General features: G+C 38.7%; 1 protein-coding gene across 8 annotated transcripts in view; it reads right to left on the reverse strand.

The window, feature by feature from the left end:
• Positions 1-25,986, reverse strand: part of LOC121873535 (zinc finger protein 135-like) — a 92,044-nt gene extending 66,058 nt beyond the window's left edge. For 2 of the 8 annotated variants that reach the window (XM_042377155.1, XM_042377154.1), the window contains exons 1-5: positions 24,724-25,986; positions 19,243-19,340; positions 15,198-15,839; positions 8,956-9,177; positions 2,392-2,508 (exon numbers count right to left, since the gene is read on the reverse strand). In XM_042377155.1, coding sequence (XP_042233089.1) covers positions 2,392-2,508; positions 8,956-9,177; positions 15,198-15,839; positions 19,243-19,323 — 1,062 coding nt within the window. In that variant the 5' untranslated portion in view covers positions 19,324-19,340; positions 24,724-25,986. The other 6 variants (XM_042377158.1, XM_042377157.1, XM_042377156.1 and 3 more) reach the window with 6 other exon arrangements.
• Positions 25,987-26,249: the final 263 nt, after the last annotated feature.

Consider the following 26,249-nt stretch of genomic DNA (forward strand, 5'->3'; position numbering starts at 1 on the left):
CTGCCTGACTGCCTGTTTTAGCTCATAAAATTCATACAAATTACCCGGCCAGAATATAATTTACATTGCTGGAATTCTTATAATTTGGTGATCATTTTGAGTATAAACATCATATTTTTGCATTAGACATACAAATTTTAGATAAAAAATTTTCTCAAATTAACTATGTTATCTTTTGTGCAAAATATATGACATTTATATTCAAAATATTCCTGGTCTTACAAGGAATCCAGCAATGTCAATTATATTATCCGAACTTTAGTTTGAGGTATTATTTATTAAAATTTAGTGGTTATCCCACACATCTCCTTGGGACGGTTGGTGGGGGGTGGGGGGGGAGGGAGGGACCGACTGACCATCTGTTACCCTGTGAAGAATTATTTTTTTTTTTATTAACTGAAGATATTTGTTTTAGCTCATAAAATTCATACAAATTACCTGGTCTGAATATAATTTACATTGCTGGAATTCTTATAATTTGATGATAATTTTGAATATAAACATCATATTTTTGCATTAGACATACAAATTTTAGATAAAAATTTTTCTCAAATTAACTATGTTATCTTTTGTGCAAAATATATGACATTTATATTCAAAATATTCCTGGTCTTACAAGGAATCCAGCAATGTCAATTATATTATCCTAACTTTAGTTTGAGGTATTATTTATTAAAATTTAGTGGTTATCCCACACATCTCCTTGGGACGGTTGGTGGGGGGGAGGGAGGGACCGACCGACCATCTGTTACCCGTGAAGAATTATTTTTTTTTTATTAACTGAAGATATTTGTTTTAGCTCATAAAATTCATACAAATTACCCGGTCTGAATATAATTTACATTGCTGGAATTCTTATAATTTGATGATCATTTTGAATATAAACATCATATTTTTGCATTAGACATACAAATTTTAGATAAAAATTTTTCTCAAATTAACTATGTTATCTTTTGTGCAAAATATATGACATTTATATTCAAAATATTCCTGGTCTTACAAGGAATCCAGCAATGTCAATTATATTATCCTAACTTTAATCTGAGGTATTATTTAATACTAAATGTTAAAAACCCTGGAAGGGAGGATTGGTGGGGGGTGGGGGGGAGGGTTGGGATTGACCGGGCGGTTGGAAGAGGGGGGGAGGCAAGGTTGAGTCCATTATTTGAATGGACATTAACTTGGCGACTGTATTTCTCTATTTCTCTTAAGTTTTAATTGTGTGCATGTACCATCATAAAATTAAGATGTTATTTTTACTACAACATAGGTATGTGCCTTCAAAAAGTGGAGTTTGGGGGTCGGGCCGGTTTCTATTGGAATTAATCCCATATGTTCTGTTGTTCACTTAACGCGGATTTCACTTAACACGGGACCCTCTGGGTTCAATTGACCGCGTTAAGTGGGGTACAACTGTATTATTTTTAATTAATTAAAAAAATAATTATTGTAAATATAAAAGCTCAATTTATAACTAGTACTGTACCTGAGACAATAAACATCTGTGAGGCAGACACCCAACTCTTTCAATATGCTTAGTTTGGCTTCATTCATGCAACACATAAGCTTCCTTCTTTTAATGATATACAGTATTGGTATTTTTTTTTTCGTAATCTCTTCAAAATTAAAATCTCATCCAAATACAATATACCTTATCATCTCTAACAACTGTCTCACTGTACATCTTTCCTCATACAGTATATACTATACAGTCAGTCCTCGACTTACAACGGGGTTAGGGACCGAACACCAGGTCGTAAGTCGAATTGGTCGTAACTTGAAAAGGCAAAAATAATACATAGAAAATCTAAAATGTGTGTCTCTTTTTCTTCTCAGCACAACGAGAACTCTCACTTTTACGCTTGCCAGCAATTTTAAAGGGCATCACAAACGAAAATTTTGTCAGTACACAGCACGATCACTAACATCGGAACTCGAAAATACGTAATTTAAAAAATATTTTATACGACTGCAGCCGTCGTATGTCCGGGTGGTCATAAGTCGAGTAGGTCGTAAGTCGAGGAATATATATATATATATATATATATATATATATATATATATATATATATATATATATATATATATATATATATATATATATATATATATATATATATATATATATATATATATATATATATATATATATATATATATATATATATATATATATATATATATATATATATATATATATATATATATATATATATATATATATATATATATATGTATATATATATATATATGCAGACAAAAAATCAACACTCCAGCTTCTCCAAAAAAAATAATTATTAAGAAAATAAACAAATAAAAGGAAAATGTTCATGAAGAATTGTTTACACATGATGACAACCTCTTTGGTAAAAAGTAAAGTCTAACACTCACCAGGTGGTGTGTTTGTTGTGGCTGTGTTCCAGGAAGACCTTGTAATGACAACTCCTGGTTCAGATCACCACAGTAACCTTGACTTGAGGCATCACCACCATCACCCAGACTAGACCACTGAGGAGACATATATAAATGCTTAATAAGGCAATAAATTAAGACAGCTACACAATCAAATAATGTTGAAAAAGTGGAAAAAGTGCTTCAATACTCATATTGCATAGAAAAACACCTTGACATGCCTATCCAGTCACTCAACATAAAATGCTTCACTTAAATTAAACACTCTTTCTACTTAAATTAAGCACTCTTTCTAAAGACACTAAATTACATATAAAAATGCATATCCTGTAGTTAGACTACCAATAAATGATATTATGTACAGGTGTCCTTCTCTTAATGTTGCTTCACTAACCACAATTTTGTTATAACAATAGATTAGGGAACATAATTATAAAATGTAGCCCAAGATTTACAATTTTGGAAATTAGAGTTTAAAAAAAAATATTATAAAACAACAACAAAAACTTCACCCACATCCTCACAGATGTGCAAATGTGGATTAATTCTCCTCGGCTAACCAGCAGCCAGGTATAGTTATTCAATCACCCCCTCCCAATAATCCCCAAGCTTTGATTCACATCATATGACATACAGTAGGTCAAAGTCGTCCCGACCGCCCCGCGGCCCTTACCTCACCCAACACCAGAATTAGTGACTGTGTTAAGCTGACCTCACCGTACTACCCAGATTCAGGAGACCACCTGAAGGATTAGTGACCAGCACAGTTAGGCAATGCATTTACTGACATGAGGTCAAAGGTAAGGTTAAGCCAGACTGAGAACAATGTCATTCTTTACTGTGCTCTCTGTCGAAGAGGAGTGAAGACATTGACAGCTGTCAGTGTTGTCCAAATTCTGAATCTCCAGTTGTCCGTGATTTGTGTTTTGTGAAATTGTTGATATACAGTCGGCCCTTAACATACGCGGGGGTTAGGTAACAGAGATACTCGTGAATGTTAAAAATCCGTGTACTATTGCTGCCCCCCCCCCCTAAAAAAAACCTGGCCCCCCATGTCCTTATTTACCGTATATACCTGTACAGTATGTAGTTTGACTTTTTAAGACCAAATTATTTGGCAAAAAATTGGGGGTCGACCTCTAAATGGGTAATAGTTTCGTTAGGTTGAAAAATATTTACCAGTAACTACCAGTAAACAATGGAAACGACGCACCACCAGCTGTGAGTGTCGGTACAGTTGCCAGGGCAGATCTCTTGCGTCATCATAGCAAGCCCAAAGTAGCCAAATGCATGGTATGGTAGCACAGGACGATGTAAAACAAAGTATTCATTTTTTTAAGTTTATTTATAGATACTGTACATAAATTTTTGTTCATTACATTTGAAACATCAATCTTTGTTAATTAAATTTGAAACAAAAGAAAACTACGATACCGTATTTTCATTAAAATATTACATCACAAGTATATTTTACCTTAACTGTGACTGAATGAATATATTCTCAGAAATAAATATGGAAATGTAATATTTTGGCTGAAATGACGTACATATTACAGTGGAAAGTGGGATAAAATCATGACGAAAACAATGACTTTCGCTTTCTTTCGTTGTTCAAAAGATTTTACCATAATCACTTTTCGAATGGTTTTCAGTTAAAAAACTGTTGTACTGTACTGTATTACAATAATATTCTATCCTATCATTAGCCTCATAATCCCACAACTGAAAACCATTCGAAAAGCGATTACGGTAACATCTTTTGAACGAAAGAAAGCAAAAGTCATTGCTTTCGTCACTTTCCACTGTAATACGTACGTCATTTCAGCAAAAATATTACATTTCCATATTCTCAGAAATAAATACAGGTGCTCCCCAACTTACGTCGGGGTTAGGGACCCAAATCCAGGTCGTAAGTCCGACAGATATAAAAAAAAAAAAAAAAAAAAAATCTACAATGAAATACAGTACACTAAACGTAATAAATAATGAGGAATGGATACAGTACAGTAAAAGTAATAAATAATGAGGAATGGATACAGTGTGACTGTGCACTTGCCTTAAATGTAGTCAGCTGAATGCACACAGGGCCCCCATAATTTTCTATTTACAGGATACATGGAGACTATATTAATTGGAAGAAGCAGAAGAGGAGACAGGGCTGGGTGTGTCATCAATGTCGCTTTCTTCAGACAGGTTTATGTGCTGTGGAAATTTGCTGGTTGAAGGTATTGGTTCATTTGAGGGAGTGAAGAGGCCGCACTGGTGGGGCGTGAAGAGACAGCACTGGGGGACTTCTTGAAATAGATGTCCAATTTAGACTGCACAGTTTGCTTTTTCTTTTCATTATAAATTTCTCTGTAGCAAGCAAGTGCATCTTGGATCGTTCTGTCAACTTTGGCATAACGCTCATAATTTTGATCCATGCCATCAAACATTTGCATTGCTTTATTAATTGTAGCAAATGCCTCTGCCATATGTTTCACTGAAAACTTTTTGGGGGGTGCAGGTTCTTCTTCTACATTTTGTCTCTCTTATTCCTCTGCAATTTTCTGTGCATCTAGTCCAATAAGATCCTCGTTACTGAGCTCTTCTGCTACACTTTCAAATAACTGTTCAACATCATCATTATCAATTTCTAACTCCAGCTGTTTACCTAACTCCACTATCTTGTTACTAATATCCGAAATAACTTCATTTTCATTAAATCCTTTGAAACTGTTGACATATCTTTTCAGGACCTTCTTCCGTATTCCATTCATGCAATGTTTTGTAACCTGATCCCATGCTGCACTAATGTTCTTTATACAAGACAAAACGTTGTACTCCTTCCAAAACTCTCTGAGCGTTTTCTCACCTTCAGTAGCAGCAACAGCCTGAGCGAAGGTCGTGCGTAAATAATACGCTTTAAAGGCAGCAATAGCACCTTGATCCATGGGTTGGATGACAGAGGTAGTGTTAGGTGGAATGTACACTACCTTAACATCAGGGTGCATGTCGTCCAGGTGTGGTGGGTGTCCTGGTGCATTATCCAAAATCAGCAAAATCTTAAATGGAATCCATTGTTGCAGACAATACATCTTGGTTCGTGGAATGAAAGAAGTCATGAACCAATCCTCAAACAGTACAATGGTCATCCAGGCTTTCTTATTACTGTGATAAAACACTGGCAGTGTGTGCTTGCTGACATGTTTAAAAGTCCTGGGGTTCTCTGAATGATAGATCATGACAGGCTTTAGCTTGAAACCAGCAACATTTCCCCCCAACAGAAGTGTAATTCTGTCCTTGAATGCCTTGAATCCTGGCATTGTTTTCGCCTCTTTGTGAATGTATGTCCGCTCAGGCATGCGCTTCCACAATAATCAAGTCTTATCCACATTGAATATTTGCTCAGGCAAATAATTCCCTTCCACAATCACTTCATCTAACTCCTCCTTAAAAGCTTCGGCAGCACCAACATCAGCACTAGCTGCCTCTCCACTCACCTTAACATTGTGTCGACTGTAGCGTTTTTTAAATCTATCAAACCACCCATGACTTCCTGTAAAGGTTTGATCACATTCATCTCCTGCCTGCTCCTTCAGGCTTTGGAACAGGCTTCTTGCTTTAGCCTGTATGGTTAGAAGGTTTAAGGATACACTCTTCTGTATCTGGTCTTCTATCCTTATCACCTTGTCTTTTCTTCGAAATTATAGTTCCCTTTATAGGTGTTGTTCCTTTCACTACATCACAAATACGTTCCTTGTCCTTCAGAATAGTGGATATGGTCGAGTGTGAGAAACCTAGGTCACGTGAGATTGTTACTACAGTCTTTCCATTCTCATGCTGTGTTATTATCTTCATTTTCATCTCAAAAGTAATTGCCTGTCTCCTTTTCTTTGGAGCACCACCAGCACTCTCACTTTTACGCTTTCCAGTCATTATAAAGTCATTTAAATACGATAATAACGAAAGTTCACAGCGCGATCAGTATAGGATACGATAGCCAAACACCAACTAAGCGCTCCACTGAGTGAGTGTACCCACGCGGCGACCCAAGCCACACCACGCTCTCGCCCGGGACGGAAACGTTTCGGTATAGAAAATGCGCGCGTCATTTTAAAATATTTTTGGTCACGACTGCTGCGGTCGTATGTCCCGAAAGTCGTAAGGTCAGAGCAGGTCGTAAGTACCGATGGACGTACGTAAGTTGAAGCAGTCGTAAGTAGGGGAACACCTGTATACTGTATAGTGATTTAAGGCCAACTCAGGGGAATTTTAGGAGTATTTTTGACTTTATGCATTTTTGGCTTTACTTTGTATGTACTTTTCTGTGAGCTGGAACCAATTACCCAATATCCCATTGAAATAATGGATTCGGTTAACGAATTTTTCGGTTAACGAATGACTCTGTGGAACGAATTGTGTTCGTTAACCGAGGGACCACTGTATATATGGTTGAAGCCAATCTGTTGATATAAGAGCTTGTTCACTGAAGTTAAGTTGAAGAACTGGATGGCCTTGATACCATCTGGTTTTAATATTTGTATTCTCTCAATTATCCACCTCAGTTGTTAAAAAACTATATAAAGTAAATCCAAATTAGTTTTCTACAACTACCGTATATCACGGCCTATAAGACGAAATTTGAACATTAAAAAAATCTGCCCAAAGTTAGGGGGTCGTCTAAACCACCAAGTTTAAAATTCTTACCTCTTAAATATTGTGGTTTAGTGTGTCAAGAGTGGTGATGAAAACATCGTAAGCCACTCACAAGGTCTTACCACTAATTATTTTATACTGAAACTTACGTTTGGCAAGCTGGATTCAAATTAAGATTACCGGTATATTAAAATAATAAAAATGTATTATAAACCTGTCTAACATACCGTAAAAGAGATTTATACCCCTATAATAAACACAGCTATCATCACACACCCCTCCCCACGCCCCCCCCCCCATTTGCCAGTGAGGAGCCGTGGAGGTGGTCAGTAATGCATACCGGTATCGGTATATTTACTCATAATAATATTTATCTCCTATAAATAATTGATTTAAATTTTATTTTTTTCCAAAGAATATTCAGTAAATGAGTGCATTAATTCTTGAAACTATCGACGGTTAATTACAGACGCTCAAGTGACGTCACTAGTGTTTACACTACACCAGCTGGTAATATTTGATGCCATTACTTGAAGTGAATTGGCCTTATTTTAAGTAACTAACTATAAATAAATACAAAAATTAAAAAAAAAGATCAAAACTGAGAAATAATATACTGTATGTATGTTGTGTTGTCAAAGTAAGAGGAACAATTGTGTAAGTACGTAATATTTTTTCACTCAAATCCTAATGAAACACTACTGGAGAACATTCCTTTGTCGCAAAACAGTTTATAAATTAAAGAAAATAATTACAGTGTGTTTAATATATTACAGTATATTATAAATAAATAAATAAAACAAATAATTCGGTAAATCTATTTAAAGTAAATGGAAAATAAGCAAACATGTTATTTACCAAGACCCTTCCGTCTGGCTCAGGGTGAGATGTAGGGGAGATAAAGAAGGCTATTTATAGCCCATCAGAAGTGACCAGTACCCTAATGCACCATAAATAATTCATTGAACATTCATTTTTTGTACATAGTATATTCAGTATATATATATATATATATATATATATATATATATATATATATATATATATATATATATATATATATATATATATATATATATATATATATATATATATATATATATATATATATATATATATATTTGTGTAATAAATGTATGTAGTAAGTACATACTGGTAACCTTTTTCACTCAAATCCTAATGAAACACCACAATTAGAATACGGTGGTTGCTGTTGAACCACATGTTGTATAAATAGTCACACCACCGAGACGAGGGAACACTCCCACCACGCTTCAGTGACGTCACTAGTGTTTACACTACACCAGCGGGTATAATTTGATGACATTACTTGAAGTGAATTGGCCTTATTTTAAAAAATCAAGGATGGTTGGTAAAGGACTACTGAGTCAGTGGGTAAGTGTCACATTTGGGGTACTGGTCTTATACAGCAAATAGAGCTCAAAAGCTACTTTTTAAATGGAAATTTGGGGGGGGCGTCTTATGCACCCCGCCGCCTTATAGGCCGTGATATACGGTAACATTGTCCTGATGAGCTAGGAAAGAGAAGGAAGTTAAGGTCGAGAAACATGACTGAGGAAGACATGTGAAATATATGGCTAAAGTCAAAAGAATATGGTAGTGATGGATTCATAAAGCTTATTCCTTATGTATGGAAATGGCTAAATGAAGAAGCTGGGAGAATATTAACATACAGAACAGCAACAATAAAACTTTAAAACATTCTCAGAGTTCAGATGTATAAAATACAGACAACTCTTATTATTCCATATTATTCTGATAAAACACTTATTACAAGACAAAAAAGACAGCTACACAAAAACATTACTCCACATATTATTTACATTAAGTAGCATGAAGATGAAAAAATACAATTGTACTGAAAAATAAAAATTGCATTATTACCCCTTGTAGTCCTGAGGGCCCGGCTTGAGAGACGAAAGGCTCATCATCAGGAGGATGACTGAAATTGGAAGATGCTGACAGGTTTGGTTGATCTTTCGTCCCTCCACCACTGTCAACCATGAGGTTAGAAACTAAAGCTCCATATTCAAACCCTGTTTCTGACACATCACCATCATTTTCAGGTTCCAATATTTCTTCCTTAACTAATGAATCATCCATCATCTGGAAAGATACATATTATAAATGCAGACAACAGATTTGTAATTGAAGTATTGATCCAGATAAACACAGAGCTGGAAACCTGGGTTCCCAGGATAAAAAACAAACAAAATTGTGACTGAAGGTTTAAAAATTTTAGATAAAATATTAGCTATAGCCTTCCAACTTTACCTGATTTCTTGAAAAGAGAGCTCAGGTTCTCAACTGGCTCAGCCATGTTAATATTGTTATTATTATCCACCCTGTATCTGTGTTTTTCTGGCTAAATAAACTGTTTCAATTCAATTGTTACATTTCACTTGGTATGAGAGTTCACCAGGAAGAAGATTGAGTCTTCACCATTCTGTAAGCATTAGCACTCCTAAATCCAATTTTCTTTGACCTGACCACAAAACAGATCAGCAGGATCAACCAAACCAGTTCCAGCACACTCAACCAACCCAGCAGCAGGAGGAGGATATAAAGCATCAAATCCCAGCTCAATTAGGAAATAGGATTTCAGGATCAATCCCTCACTTCTAACCTAATAGCATTGCACACAACTCAGTCACACAACCTGCATACACAATCAAATTACCAGTAAAGAGATGAAACCTTACAGACTTCCAAATGTCCTTCCCGCCAAACAGTCCAGTTAAGGAGTGTTGTACTGAATATTGTTTCTCATACATTAGGCCCAAATCATTTCATCAGACAACTCCATTAATTACACGACACTTACCACTGTCCCCAAGGAGAAGCTATAAAACTACCTCACTGCACATATAGTCCAAGACTACTAGATAAAAACACTAATAACTTTGGATACATAGAAAAAAGATGAATTTTCAGGAGCTTCAGAAATCATATCCATGTCGCATCTTCTACCCCCATGGTAATTTTCGAATTCAAGATGGCACCATCACAATTTGTGATAAGTGGGGAAAAATACAATTTGTCATAACTAGAGGCCTTAGAACAATAATTTAAGTACATAAGAATGGAAAAAACTGCAGCAGGCCTATTGGCCCATACTGGGCAGTTTCATTTACACCCAACCCCTATTGCTTATATATCCATCCAACCTATGTTTGAAGCTATCCAGCGTATTCGAGTTAATGATGATGTTTGATAACTTGTTCCACTCATCCACTACTCTATTTCCAATCCAATGTTAACCTACCTTGCACCGAAATCTAAATTTGTTGAATTTAAAACCATTGCTACGAGTTCGCTCCTGGTTGGATAGTTTAAGTACCTTTGTTATATCATCTTTGTTTAGCCCTGTCTTCCATTTATACACCTCTATCATATTGCCCCTCACTCTACATCTCTCATGCGAGTGCAGATTAAGATGCTTTAACCTATTTCTGTACTCAAGGTTCTTAATGCCCGGGATAAGTATTGTCATTCTCCTCCGAATTCTTTCCAGGGATTCTATATCCATTCTGTAGTATGGTGACCAAAACTGAACTGCATAATCCAAGTGAGGTCACAAACACCAGACTGACCAAGAGTGGAGTGCAGTGCAGCGAGTGTTACCCACATGGCCAAATATGCCAAATTTTTCCCAGATAATTTTATATATCTTGGCACTTCCCGAATTATACTATAATACATTCCGAGACCATATGGGTGCCAAGTTATATGTAATTCAGAGTTATTGAATACCGAGTTATTGAGGGTTTACTGTATTCCGGCAAATATCTCGTCGGAGATAAATGTCACCACGATTTATTCCCCTGCCTATATCCTTCCTTTGTCCAATAATATTCTTTAAATAATTATTTATCCATTTGGGGTCATTGTTATTTAATTTCAGTTTTCTGTATGCTATGTTCTGCCTTTGTGCATTAAGGAACTTATTATTTAAATTGTTATGGAACTCGTCAACCTCAAATCTCGTGGTCAGGTCACCCTCAGTGGTTACATTATGTGAGGTTATCGTTGTCAGGTCACCAAGTAAAGTGAGGTCACCCTCAGTGAGTACACTGTGTGAGATCACGTTATTTACCACCTCCCATTGAGTGTTTATATCGGTGTACAACAGTGTTTTGAATATGCTGAATATAATGAAGCCATATTAAAAAATAAATACAAAATTCAGTTGAGCTAACTAGCAGAAATCCAAAATGGCCACCAAGGTCAATTGATTCTAAAAGTACCAATTTTTAATAATTTTAGAAATACAATATACAACAAAGAAATATGATTTTGGTAACTGTCTGTAAATTTGTGGGAGAGGGGCAATGAATGGTGGGTGAGATTATATAAATCTATGGGAGAAAAGGAAAAAATATCTTTGCAATGAAAAACTTAAAAATATCATTAACAACAACACTCTTCAGCACAAATACATTTTCAATCCTTCTAACAATACTCAAACAGCAGAAAGAAATACCATATACTGTACAGTGCAGGGGGTCTCTGACTTACCAACGTCCAACTTACAAACGCCCGCTGAAATTTACAGTATTTTATTTACATGACTTATTTTTTACTTTCATTTACAGTCTCTCCTCGACTTACGACATATTCGACTTACGGCAACCTGAACGTGCGATGGCCACGGTCGTATGAAATATTTTTCACATTACGTATTTTAGAGTCCCGACGTTTGGTCATAATGTGATGCCGTACGACAGCTTGGTCTGGGCCGCCTCGTGGTGTACAGCATCCACACCGTAGCCCGCTCAGTTCGTGTTTGGCAGTCGTTGTTGTTAGTGATCGCGCTGTGTACTGACAAAAAATTTTTTTTTTAATTCCCTTTAAATTGGCTGGCAAGCATAAAAGTAAGAGTTCTCGTGGTGCTGAGAAGAAAAGGAGACATTCAATTACTGTACTTTTGAGATGAAAATGAAAATAATAATGCAATATGAAAATTGAAAAACGGTAGCAACCATTTCACGCGACCTGGCCTTCTCTCACTCGAGGATAACAAAAATTTTGAAGGACAAGGAATGAATTCGTGAGGCAGTGAAAGGATCAGCGCCTATAAAGGGAACAATAATAACGAAAAAAAGACAAGGTCTTCTTCATGAGACGGAAAAATTACTTGTGATGTGGATGGAAGATCAACTGCAAAAGCGTGTACCCTTAAGCCTTCTAACCACACAGGCTAAGGCAAGCTGCCTTTTCGAAAGCCTGAAAGAGCAGGCAGGAGATGAGTGTGACCAAAACTTCACAGCAAGTCATGGGTGGTTTCAAAGGTTTAAGAAACGTTACAGTTTGCACAGTGGAAAGGTGAGTGGAGAGGCAGCAAGTGCTGATGTGGGTGCTGCTGAAGCTTTTAAGGAGGAGTTAGATCGTGTCATAGTGGAGGGAAATTATTTGCCTGAGCAAATATTTAATGTGGATGAAACTGGCTTATTTTGGAAGCGCATGCCAGAACGGACATACATCCACAAAGAGGCGAAAACCATGCAGGTATTCAAGGCATTCAAGGACCGAATCACACTTCTGTTGGGGGGGGAATGTAGCTGGTTTCAAGGTAAAACCCTTCATGATATACCATTCAGAGAACCCAAGGGCTTTTAAAAATGACAGCAAGCACACACTGCCAGTGTTTTATGGCAATAATAAGAAAGCATGGATGACCCTAGCACTGTTTGAGGATTGGTTCCTGAGTTGTTTCATTCCACGAGCCAAGGAGTGTTGTCTGCAACAAGGGGTTGCCATCAAGATTTTAATAATTTTAGATAAGCTCCGGGACACCCACCACACCTGAACGACCTGCACCCTGATGTTAAGGTAGTCTACCTTCCACCTAACACTACCTCTATCATCCAACCCATGGATCAAGGTGCTATTGCTGCCTTTAAAGAGTATTATTTACGCACAACCTTCGCTCAGGCTATTGCTGCTACTGAAGGTGAGAAAATGCTCAGAGAGAGTTTTGGAAGGACCACAACATTTTGCAATGTACAAAGAACATAGCTGCAGCATGGGATGAGGTTACAGGTCAGTGCATGAATGGAATATGGAAGAAGGTCCAGTAAAGATATGTGAACAGTTTCAAAGGATTTAATGAAGATGAAGCAATTTCTGAGATTAGTAACAAGATAGTGCAGATGGGTAAACATCTGGAGTTAGAAATTGATAATGAAAATGTTGAGCAGTTGGTGGAAAGTGTAGAAGGAAAGCTAAGTAACGAGGATCTTATTGAACTGGAGGCACAGAAATTTGCAGAGGAAGAAGAAAGACAAAATGTAAAAGAAGAACCTGCACCCCCCAAAAAGTTTTCAGTGAAACAAATGGCAGAGGCATTTGCTACTATAAATAAGGGGATGCAAATGTTTGAAGAAATGGATAAAAATGTTGAGCGTTTTGCAAAAGTTGACAGACTGATCCAAGATGCACCTGCTTGCTACAGGGAGATTTACAATGAAAAGAAAAGGCAAACTATGCAGTCTAAACTAGGCATATTTTTTAAGAAGTCCCCCACTGCTGTCTCCTCACGCCCCACCATCTGGTGCCTCTTTACTCCCTAAAGATGATCCAATACCTTCAACAAGCAAGTATGTTAGCCTGTCTGAAGAAAGCAAACTTGATAGCCCACCCATCCAATTATTTAGTCCCCATGTTTATCTAAAAAATTCTTGAGGCCCCGTGTGCATTCAGCTGACTACATTAGAGGTAAGTGCACAGTAACACTTTATTCATTTTTCATTATTGATTACTTTTACTGTACAGTATTTCATTTTAGATTTTCTGTTTTATTTTCACATTTTCGAATTACAACCAATTCGACTTACGACCCGGTTGTCGATCCCCAATCCCGTCGTAAGTCGGGGACTAACTGTATATATATGTAGAGTTTACATATTTATGAGTTGCAAGTTATTTGTTTGAGGAAAAATTAAATGGCAAATATTGAAAACACTTGACATGTATCCAGAATGCATATGCTCAGAAAAAAGTCCCAAATTTACCCACTAGGCTTCGGGTCAGACGTGCATCTGTAGAACTTTGAGTCACGTCACATGACAATTTTATCTTTCACTGGCCTATTTGAATAAAAAGGGCAGGCCTTGCTAGATTATGCTGCCAAGTAGGTACAGTGACATCTCCGTTAGCCGGAACAATCGGTGCAGAGCACTTCTGGGAATGAGAGATTTCCGAGTAAAGAGACGACTCTCTCAATGCCGGAAAAACTCCTCAATCCCAGAATTTTCTGAGTAACGGAAACATTTTCTCAGAAGTTCCAGAAATTGCCCATTGCATCATCTCTCAAACCCAGAAAAATATTCCCCAACCCCAAAATTTTCCGGAAAATGTGGCCCTTGGAAATTCGTTCCCAAAGCCAGAATTTCCAGAAAATTCTTTGGGAACGAATTTCTGAGAAAATTTCAATTCTGGGTATCGGAGAGTACCGAGTTTGAGGGATTCCAGCTTACTGAGATATTACTTTTATCTTTCACTCACTCACACATGAGAGCCTCCCAGTCTCTTCTCAGTCTCTGCTTAGCTTTTATGATGTAAGCATCTCGCCCTTTGTCTTGACTCACTTCTCCATGTGTTTCTTCCCCCAAGTACAAGTCTAGTACAGTATTGTGCTGGAGCAGTAATAATGACTGTTAATAGTGTAAATGGTAGTAATATAGTCAAACAAGGGCCCTGTACCTCATACTGTCTACAAATTAGTATTGTTTACCTCGGTACTACTGCGTCACACACACACACATCACTTCACGAACATTCTCAACTCTTCCTAGCCCCTGTGTTGCCAACCTGTGGTAAGGACATATATTTATTTCCTGTTTACATCTTACATGGCCAGTTTGTAAGACTAAAATTGCTCTTTATTTTAAATATTCCCGAATATAACCACATGGAAAGAGGGGGGGGGGGGCTGCCAACCATAGCCTGAAGCCTAGGTATTAATAGTGAACATCTGAAAACTTAGGCGATACAACAGTATTCTAGTTAACAACACAGATACCAGCATGATGGAATGAAAGAGGTGAAGGCAACAACACCAAGCCCCATGACTTTAAACAGTAAGGCATAAAAAACATATGGTGGGTGGGTAGTAAAGTACATACCTCAACTTGAGCCTCAGGTGATTCCTTTGTAACTGCAGGACACTCCATTCTGTCTTCAATCCCTTGACTGGCATGTTGCTCTGGCAGTTGGTCTGCTCTAATTCCATCTCCTCTTCTCTCTAATTTTTGGTCTACCCTTTGGTTTCCTTTATTAGTGTGTTTGATAGTGGCTGTTTGTTCCTGTGAGTACTCACTGTCTCTTCTGAATGGGGAAGAATGAGGAGAGGAGACAGCAGAACACAAAGTTTGTCCATCATTCTGAGATGGACTTTTGTTGTCTTCTCGTCTCTGTCTCTTAGGATGTGGACTGCTTCTATCATCAGTTGAACCTCGAGAATGAGCTGATTTTTTGTTGGTGGTGGGAGGTTCGTCAGGCACAGCCAATCCTTTTATTTGCAATAACTCTGCAGCCTTGATCAACTGTGCCAAATCATTCTGAGCTACACTTACAACTCCTGCATACATATAACTAAGAAGTGCCTCTATGTCTCTACACTGCACATCTTTAACCACAATGATTGGGTGTTTACATGGAGTTCTCTCAAACATTTTTAAGAAGTAATCACTACATGTTGACAGTACCAACTTGTGTGCTGGGTAAAATTTTCCTTCACATGCTACAGTCACATCTGTGTATCTCTCCTGGAAGATAAAACAACGAAATCAAATTAAGGGGAAGATTTTCAGATGTGGTGCAAAATTTCTTGATAAACACAAAGGATATGTGGATAGGGAAAACGATGATATGAAACAGACACAAAATATAATGAAGTGTGGGGTTGACATATCAAAAGTAGGAAACCTGAGGTAATAAAGACAATACCTGTACTCTACATGGTGAAAAAAAATTGAATTTTATTTCACTATAATGAATTACAGTATAAGAAATATAGTGGAGGATAGACTGTCAAGAATAAACAATGAATGGTGTACTGCACAAGAGTACTGTAATATTGTCATCAAAATGAAGGAACATACAGTACAGAAATAAGGTAGGGGTAGACTTTGCGTCGGTTATCCTCTCTGTAAAGTAGATGCATAGATTACATACAAAAAACATCAAGAATAATCTTATTAAGAATAATATATTCATTATCAAAGCTGTAAAGGTCAATGAATGGCTTAGAGCAAAAGAAAGTGTGGCAATTATACTCAGTGATGAAAGTAAAGTTGAATACAGTACTGTAATAGAACATAAGTGAGTCAGTCCCAAACCAAACAAAAAAAAAACACAAATCTTACTAACTAAATTCAAACAGAAATAATGAGGTGTGAAAGTTTACAAAATGTTGAGAACAGAGCAAAACAAGGCTTACTTTGGTGCTAGGGACATAGGAGTAAAGGTAGCTATCCCTCAAGCTACAGAAGTTTGAGTTATGGAAATTTACAATAATAGAAGCCCAAAAATAGGGAACCAGTTTTGAGATACACTTATTCCCCTGTATTCAAAGATTGTGTTCTTCAAAATCATGGCAAATCATGAATTCGCAAATACAGTTGAGTCTGGATTTACGCGATTTTTGTTTACACGTTTTGTCATTTACGCGGTGCCTTGCCAGAATTGAAATGCTTTAATTACACGGTAAATTTGGTCATTTACGTGGGGAGCAGCTGGCGGTCCAGCCGCGCCGCGCCATTTTGGATTCAAACCTCCCGCCATCTCCCGGCCTAGAAGGACTTGATTACGCTCTCCTGCAACAACACGGTGTGAAGTGGAGGCTGATCCAGTGTGGCTCCCGTTTTTTGAGTGATGTAGAATCACGATAAGCTGTTTTGGAAATTTAGCTAGTCGCAGCAGTTGGGCAATGCGTAAATGTCGAATGTATCTGCTAGGACTACCTCACTTTACTCTAGTCATCAACCACAAGCCCCTTGTGCCCATCTTCAATGAATACACACTCAATGCTGTGGAGAACCAACACTTGCAGCGTCTAAAGGAAAAACAGCACAGTTTACCTACAAGGCAGTATGGCGTATGAGTGTAGATCATGCTGTCCCTGACGCGCTCTCCCGTGCACCAGTTGACGAGCCCTCACCAGCTGACCTTGTTGCAGAAGATGACGTAGAAGCTCCACACACAAGTTCGCATCGCCCTGTCCGCAGTAGATTACTATACGACACCAGAACTCTACGCAACCTTGGCAGACTGAATATTCAACAAGTGCACTGCTGCGAGCCTTGCCGCTGCGGACGACCCAATGACCACACCAGTACTTACCTCCGAACTTGTAAACCGGGTCAACACCCCTCAGCCGAGCAATACCTCACAAGACATCAGGGACCTGTTGCAAACTTTGAACTGCAGGACGGACACCATTGAACAGTTCTGCTCCTTCATGCCTGCTGCTGGGCCTGTTCCTGACTCACGCACTGCGCCCTACAAACCCTGACGCCTCCTTCCTGCCCCGAAAACCGCCGCCAACCCCCAGCACAACAGATCTACCCTCTGCTGGTATCACAGATGTTTCGGTGCCAATGCTCGACACTGTGAGCCCCACTGCACCTACTCGGGAAACGGAAACAACGGGGATTGGTAGACGCCACAGCCTCTGTTACTTCAGGCGTCTCATTACTGCATATCACCAACTGCATCTCCGGCATGAAATTCCTCGTCGACACAGGTTCATCGGTCAGCATCATCCCTCCCTCACTTCAAGACACATCAAAGCAACCCTCTTACGACTTGTTCGCCACCAACTGTACCCCCATCGCCTCCTACGGCGCACACATCCTCGCCTTAGACCGCGGTCTTCCCAAGACTTTGCGCTGGTCGTTCGTGGTGGCAGATGCCTCTCAACCCATCCTTGGCTTCAACTTCCTCACCTCCAAAGAAGCTCCTCACCAACCAGCTCCGTCAGCAAGCTCCTCACCCAACAGGACCTCTGACCTGCTTTAAGCAGATCGGCTTTCTGGGTGGTCGCATGTTGAGAATACAGAAGAGACGCCACCACACGTAGCACTATTAAGTTACTACAGAGCTTTTTCGTGAATGTTGGGGTTCCTGTTTGCGTCCGTTCTGATGGTGGACCCCAGTTTTCAAGTTCAGAGTTCAGGTCCTTTCTCAAGAGGTCGGGCGTTAATCATGACATCTCATCGCCACATTACCCGCAATCATATGGGCATGCCGAAGCTTGTGTTAAGCAAGTAAAACACCTTATAATGAAAACTACTACCAATGATAACCTAGACGATGAAGACTTCGACCGTGGTCTTTTGGAGATCCGCAACACACCCCGTCCATATGGCAGATCTCCAGCACAGATTCTACTTGGCCGCCCTTTACGGACGGCGATGTCAGCAGCACACATACGTCTGTTTGCTCCCGAGTGGCAGGAAGCAGTGGATGAGTGTGACGGTACATTCTATAGCCTCAGTGATGCCACACCTGATCCCTCCTATTTCTTTTGGTCTGTTCTCACAATGACCTGACCTGAAGCTCGGACAAGTACCACCTCTGCCTCCCTGCTTCCTCGGGGAGGACGATCTTCTGACCTGAAAGATGTTGGCTAACCGACCACACCCTTGAAAATCTTAAAATGATTAGTTACAATGTTTCTCTGTCATCTATGACTGTAAATGACTGAATTTAAATATTAACATACATATCTTGTAGATTTTTTGCATAACTGATTTGTTTTGAATAATGAATAAAATAAATGAATGAATAAATGAGTGAAAGAATAAAATGAATGATGAAAAATAAATTCTATAAGAGAATGAATAAAAGAAAAATTATAAGGATAAATTATTCCTATAGACAACCTTTTTTTAGTCTTTACAGGGAGAGTTTAAGCCCCAAGAAAATCAGATAAAAATTTAGTTGCCTTGCTGCAACTTAAAAGATCATATGTATTCCTATTACCATATAAGATAATGCCGCATTTTATATAAGTAACGGTGTTAAGGTTTCAAGAAACCTTGAAAATCTTTGGCTCCAGCTTCGGCTTCATGACATTTTTAAATGGCTGGCTTTAGCTTTGTGATTTTCCAATGGCTTTAACCCCATGCCTGAAACACATCTTCAAGGTTAAATTAAATGACTTACCATATCGCGCAGAGTGGAGAGCATGTGGCAAAACGTAGAGCGGTGGTTGTTCCATGACAGAGAGAGCATTCCTTCCGCCATTGTGTTTCAACACTCACCTGTCAAAAGAAAGAGTACCGTAAATTGTTCTAGAATCCTAAGAGTTATCAAGTACCCGAACAATTGGAATTTAGCTCAAATTAAAATAACAACTCTATTACAGTAAAGTATTTCTCTTACAGTTACTGAATTCTGACATTAGCCAAAGAAAATCATACCACAAGAAATTATTATACAGTTCCTAGAAAGATGACTCAATCTATTATATAAAGTAGTGCCTGTCTGTTTGTTGTTCACTACAAACACCTACAGTCTTGAAATAAACATGTAACCCAAAAGTACCACATAAGTGGAATTATGGGAGTTGGCCCCAGTGGTCAGATCCCACCCAAGACCTTAGAGCCCCCATTAAGAACACATCTATTTTTATGTTTCTTTACTATTTAAAGTCTAGGTTTATAGCCCTATGGGTGACAGTTGCACCAGTGCTACTTTGGCAACATTACCCATAGGTGTGACGAAGGCAGTAGTGCCACGGCCATAAAAAAATTTCCCTTTCATATTCAATCTATCACTTTCTATTATTTGCTATCAACAAAAACTAATCAATACAATATTACTGAATATACTGTACCTGTATAAAAATCTGACATACAATATAATAAACATACAAGGGGTCCTTATTATTCGTATGGGTTTCGTTCTTAAAACGGGTATACCCCATAAACCAACACACATTAACCACCGCTTCACATAACTGACGATTACATATTGGGGAAATACCCCACAAGTTTCGTTGACTACCCAGTTGATCCGACGATGAGGGAGGAGTGACAGGGCTGTTTGGTATTTGGCAGGTGGTGGCTTGGTGTAAATTCTGGCCATGAGATGGTTCTTCGCGCTGGCTCCCGCCTCTCTACACGTGTTACATTTACCCCGTACCCCGTTGTCTATGACTTCACGTTTCTTCGTTGTTTCCAATTTTGTGTGTCACACCATCATGTCTAAACACCCCAGTGATAAGGCTTCAATTACTGGGAGCTGAAACAGACAGTGGTAGATAGTGGGTGCAAGAATTTTGGAAGGTATATTACATCAAGAGGGGCCTTGATTGACTGATTGTGGTAATTACATACCTGGAGACGCAACAGCTTAGGTTTATATGTCGCCGAATTAAAATAAAACCTTAAAAAAATAAAATCCAATAATGCAAGGGAAAAAAAAGTAACAAATAACAGAAAATTTGTAAAACAAAAACAAAAAACACTTAAACATTACTAGATAAAACTCGAAGCTTGTGTAGAAGGCCGGAGTCCTCCACGAAGGAGAGGTCATCCCCTCCCACACTATCCCCCTAGCATCAAAAAGAGATGGTAAGACCTGCCGCATAAAATATTTTTCACATTACGTATTTTCTTTTGTAATTCCCTTTAAAATGGCCGGCAAGCGTAAAAGTGAGAGTTCTCGTGGTGCTGAGAAGAAAAGAGACACCCATTTTAGATTTTCTATGTACAGTATTATTTTCGCCTTTTCGACTTTCGGCCAATTCGACTTATGACCGGGTCGTCGGGACAGAACCCCGTCGTAAGTCGAGGCGAGACTGTACTCTGTTTGCCTTATTTCAAACATTAACGCACTGTTTTCTAGGTCAAAGGTCCGGGCTTACGAGAACCCCTAGGTCTCTTTTACAAGTTGACTTCTCTAGTTCGATGTTGTGCATTAATATAAAAAGACCCAAAGAACGGTGCACTACTATAAACTGACCAAGAAAAGTGCCTTAGAACTGTCTAAGCTACTGATTCCAAAACTTAAAGTCCTAAAAATCACCACATGACTCAAACAATGATAATACCTTGGTAACTTCTAAATATTAACCGACTCAATATATAAGTAGGTGTTTGCAACTTCGGTATTACAGTATTTTACTTTAGGACATAGCGTTCCCGAAAGTTATAAACTACTGAAACATTTAGATCTCCCTATTCTGAGCATTTTGAACCCCATATATACCAAGCGGAAATGGATAATAGCGACACAATTGAATTTAATTGATTTTAAGTAGTTTTCAGTCTTCGTCTCTGTGAGGTGATGCTATCAGCGCGTCACGCATGCGCAATGTTGACTGACGTTATCAAGTCGTGACCAATGAGGTACTGTATCGATATTATCACGCGAATTTTTTTCAACCGATCACATTTGATTTTTTCAAAGGAAGCAGCCTGGGTATGATTTTATATTTCATTGACCAGTTTCACAATGGCCGTGGTGGAGGTTAGTTGTCGTTTGGGTATTATTGAGTTTTCACACCACACATTCCTACCACTAATCTATTATCATATTCGAATAAGATGTCTAATTATAAGATAATTTTCATCTACAATGGTCCCTCGGTTAACGAGTTACCTTCCATAAGATCCTTAACTTCGGTTAACGAGCAATCCCTCGATTAACGAGTTTCTTACGAGCCGACCTCAACATGTTTTCGCTTGCATTTGGCGGTCCGCCAGCTGTAGTATTAGTCCGCCATTTCACCCATAAATTTTAGTTCTCTTGGTGTAATTCAAGATTATTTTCTTTAAATCAACACTGCACTGCATTATATACAATATTGTCAATATGTAAAATAAATTTCAAAATGACCAATAATTTGCTTGCAAACACAGAAAAAAGCGTTTAGTTGAAGAGAGTCTCAAGCAAGACGTTACCTCCAGTGAAAACAGAGAGAGACTAACTCCTGTTTGCTGTGTTAAGAGGCTGGATGCCGCGCATTAAACTAGTCACTTTACCTTCAATTATGTTCAATAATTGTTAAAATGACTAAAAAATTGAATATTAAACTTTTAAAATTATTGAATAGTATAAACTTCTTGATATTTACTAAAATAGTAAGGAATTTAAGCCCTAGAACCGATTAATGTATTGGCGGACTGATACTAAAGCTGGTTGCCCGGTCAGTGCAAGCGAAAACATGTTGAGGTCGGTTCGTAAGAACTTCGTTAACCGAATTTTTTTTCGTTAACCGAATTGAAGATCCTTATGGAAGGCAGTTCGTTTATCGAAATTACGTTAACCGAGGTGTTCGTTAAACGAGGGGTCACTGTAGTTTTATGCGCGCCATTCAGCCTGGCAACACACCATACAGGCGTCAGTCTGTCTGTCTTTTCAGTGGAGGTAACATCTTGCTTGAGACTCTCTTCAACTAAATGCTTTTTTCTGTGTTTGCAAGCAAATTATTGGTCATTTTGAAATTTATTTTACATATTGACAATATATAATGCAGTGCAGTGTTGATTTAAAGAAAATAATCTTGAATTACACCAAGAGAACTAAAATTTATGGGTGAAATGGCGCCTTGGGGTGACTTCTCTTCCACCCCAATGCCTTCTCTTCTCCCTTCTCCTCCACCCCCATTCTAATTCCCATCATCATCATCATCATCATCCAGGAGCCTTCTACATACACACCTCAAAGTAAGTGTACTTTTCTACCTTTTTTGTTGAATTTAGGCAATTTTCGGTGAGCTGGAACCAATTACCCAAAAACCCATTGAAACAATAGTTTCGGTTAACGAGCAATCTTCTAGAACGGATTGTGCTCGTTAATCGAGGGACCACTGTATTACATTACCGTCACAAATGTATAATAATGGAGATAGCATATCCAAAATTTTCTCTATTTTCTTCCATTATTCTTCCGCCATTATAACCTACTTCACCTCCCACACTGCGTGTTTCCTTCATATATCATCACGCGCGTGCGTTCCCGTACGCGTCACGCGGGCAATCAAAAGAGTATTTTTTTTTGGAAACCAATTAAAATGATTTTTGGTTTAATTCGTGGTATTTTTTACCCAATCAAAATCGATTTTTATTTTGGGTCTCTCATATTTCCAAATTCATATTCATTTCCGACCATGGAAGTCTGTGATGGGTGTCACTTATATTATATGGAGCTGATTGCAAGTTTTGGGGGGAAAAAACGAAGAAACTAGCATTTTTTCGATCGCATGGTGTTCTCCCGACCTCAGTAAAGTGTCATAAGTGCAAGACTGAATGTAAATAACGCAAAAACCAACATATGTGGCGTTGTCCTAACTCATCCTTCATCCCAAAGACAAAGAAGAGATGGCAATAAGGTAAGAAATAGGTGATTCCATCATATGGTGAGAGTCAGTTAGGTTAGGTTAGGTTAGGTTAGGTTAGGTTAGGCTAGGCTAGGCTAGGTTAGGCTAGGTTAGGTTAGGTTAGGTTAGGCTTTTGTTTTTCTAGTGTTTTTTGGGTGTATTTTTTATTCGCTTAGCCATTATTTTTTTTCGGAAAACGTCCCACGAAAAAAAATTTTTAAAAAAGAAACCGTCCAATTTCCGACGGAAATGAAGGTCATATTCGGTCTAAACACACACAAATACACTAGAAAAATTTATTTTTTTACTTTCTAACAGAGTGTGGTGCGCTTATGCAAATTTACCGTCGTTTGTGCTCCTACGATTATTTTAAGTTTATTGCCGAGTTTTATGAGAAAGACGATCATTCTATCCAATTCTTATGTAGCCTTGGTCCTTCCACTTCTAACTAAGGTATTGTACTTTCGGACATGGTGCGCCCCAAAGTTTTTAACTACCGAAACATTTAGGTTAGTTTAAGCTATGCCTGCTGGGGGTCCAGGGGCGGAGACCACTGCTAGGGGTCAGGTTAGGCCTACCGGGGGTCTGAGGGCGGAGCAGGAGTTAGGTTAGTTAGGTTAGGTCAGATGACTCGCTTTCATTTTCTCCCCCACCCAAAAACCCTTATTTCCCAGGCTCTCCCCCATTATTGTAGGGGGGGGGGGGGAGACTGGCAATTTCCGCCAAAAATAAAGGTCAGATTCGCTTAAAACACACCAAAATACACATAAAAAACATACTGGTCAACCCCTAGGGACTCATGCCCTATAGTAAAAATTTACCGAAACTTCTAAATATAAACCAAATGCTTTATTATATTACGAAGAAATTTCCCAAAGTTGATGATAAGGGCGATATTACCGAATTAAACAGGGCAGGGAAGTCAGGCACAGAAAATATGATAATCAAAGACCTATTCAATGTTTGTAATTCCACCAATTGTGTAACAGTATCTTATGTAGAGCTGGAGCCGTAGTGAGTATAATAACATCAACCATAATCATACAACTGTGAAATAATTGTGTACTTAGTGTGCGTAGGTAGCGTTACTCAGTAAACCCTACACAACATTGTTTCTCCTCCATTAACTGTTCATTTACTCAGTCTCGTGCTCAAGCAATACGTTCAAATTATACTAATACTGACAGTACAGTTAATGCCACAAAATAACTCACGGTTTTCAACACCAGACAAATAAAGGTAAGACGTTAGGTTGATCAGCGTTACCACAACAATTATACTTTATAAGCAATCCTGAGTACAAACTTCATATTACTCACAGATGATCTGGAAGAGGCCCACGCCTGTGACTCCAGCTCAATAGCCTCTTCTCTACTCAGACTGTAGCTGTGTGGCGGATAATTGTGCCCTAAAATTATATACTTGTTGTTGATTTTTCCAGTATTTATCTAATTTTGCTTCAAACTTTTCCACCGTCTCCACATTCACTACCTACTCAGGTAAACTATTCCAGTTGTTGACAACCCTACTCGTGAACGAGTGTCTTCTGAGATTTAGCCTCGCTCTTGTTTTGTAGATCTTCTTTGAGTTCCCCCGGGTAGTGTCATCCTCCCTCATCTGGAACATTCCTGCTGTACATGCCTGGTCATATATGCCACACACTATCTTGTATGTTTCCACTTGGTCCCCACGAGATCTTCTGTACGCCAGTGTCGGTAACTGTAATTTCCTTAGTCTTTCCTCATAAGATAAATCCTTGATCTGTGGTACTAATTTGGTAGCCCTCCTCTGTACATTCTCTACTGCTTCAATATCCTTAATGAGATATGGGCACCAAATTTGATTAGCATACTCAAGGTGTGGCCTAACCAGAGCAGTGTACAGAGCCTTGAATATAGGTGCATCCAGATGAACAAAAGTTCTTCTAATAATGCCCACTATTTTATTAGCCTTGTTGATTTTCTCAGCTAGATGTCAGAAAACGTCAGCTTATCATCGATGACTACCCCTATATCCTTCTCTACAGGGGTTTTCTTGATCGTGGTGTACATATGATATCCCTGGTCAGCAACTTTTGTTCTTCCTATCCTCATGTATTTACTTTTTTGGGGTGAAAGTTCAGCATCCACTTCTCAGTCCAACCCCTGATCCCATCCAGGTCCTCCTGCAGCATGTCACAATCCTCATCTCGTTCTATTTTCCTAAAAATCTGTGTCATCCGCATATAGATATACCTCACTGTCGTGTTTAATTGCCTCAGGCAGGTCATTGATAAAAAGGACAAACAGCAGGGGGCCGAGGACAGAACCCTGAGGGACCCCACTAGTGACCTCTCTCCAGTCAGATACTTCTCCATTTACCACAACTCTCTGTTTTCTCTTAGTTAAAAAATTCCTTACCCAATCAAGATATTTTCCATCAATGCGATAACTAGATACTTTTTCTAATAGTCTTTTGTGGGGTACTCTATCAAAAGCCTTCATGAAGTCACAATACACTGTCCACAGCCTGACTGTCATCGATAATTTCCGTCCACCTGTCTAGTACCCTAATCACTTTTTACTTTTATCCTCTTCGCCACTGATCGGCTTGTTAGCCGCTTGGGCGATCGGTCACGACTCTTTTCCTTTATATTCTTCACCAAAAGGTCGGCTCGCTAGCCGCCCGGGCGATCGGTCACGTCTCTGTCACGCACTGTTGGCAAATACTGGGCATGCACCGGCTCCTGAATGTACCTGAACCCGCTCCAGTGTTGGTCAAGTCTTCTCTTGAAAGAGCTCACACTCGGTGCCGTCACAACACTTTCTGCAGGACTGTTGACCTGCCGGAAATGAAGCCAAACTGT

This window comes from Homarus americanus, unplaced genomic scaffold (genome assembly GCF_018991925.1).
Source record: "Homarus americanus isolate GMGI-L3 unplaced genomic scaffold, GMGI_Hamer_2.0 scaffold30858, whole genome shotgun sequence".
NCBI classification, from domain to species: domain Eukaryota; kingdom Metazoa; phylum Arthropoda; class Malacostraca; order Decapoda; family Nephropidae; genus Homarus; species Homarus americanus.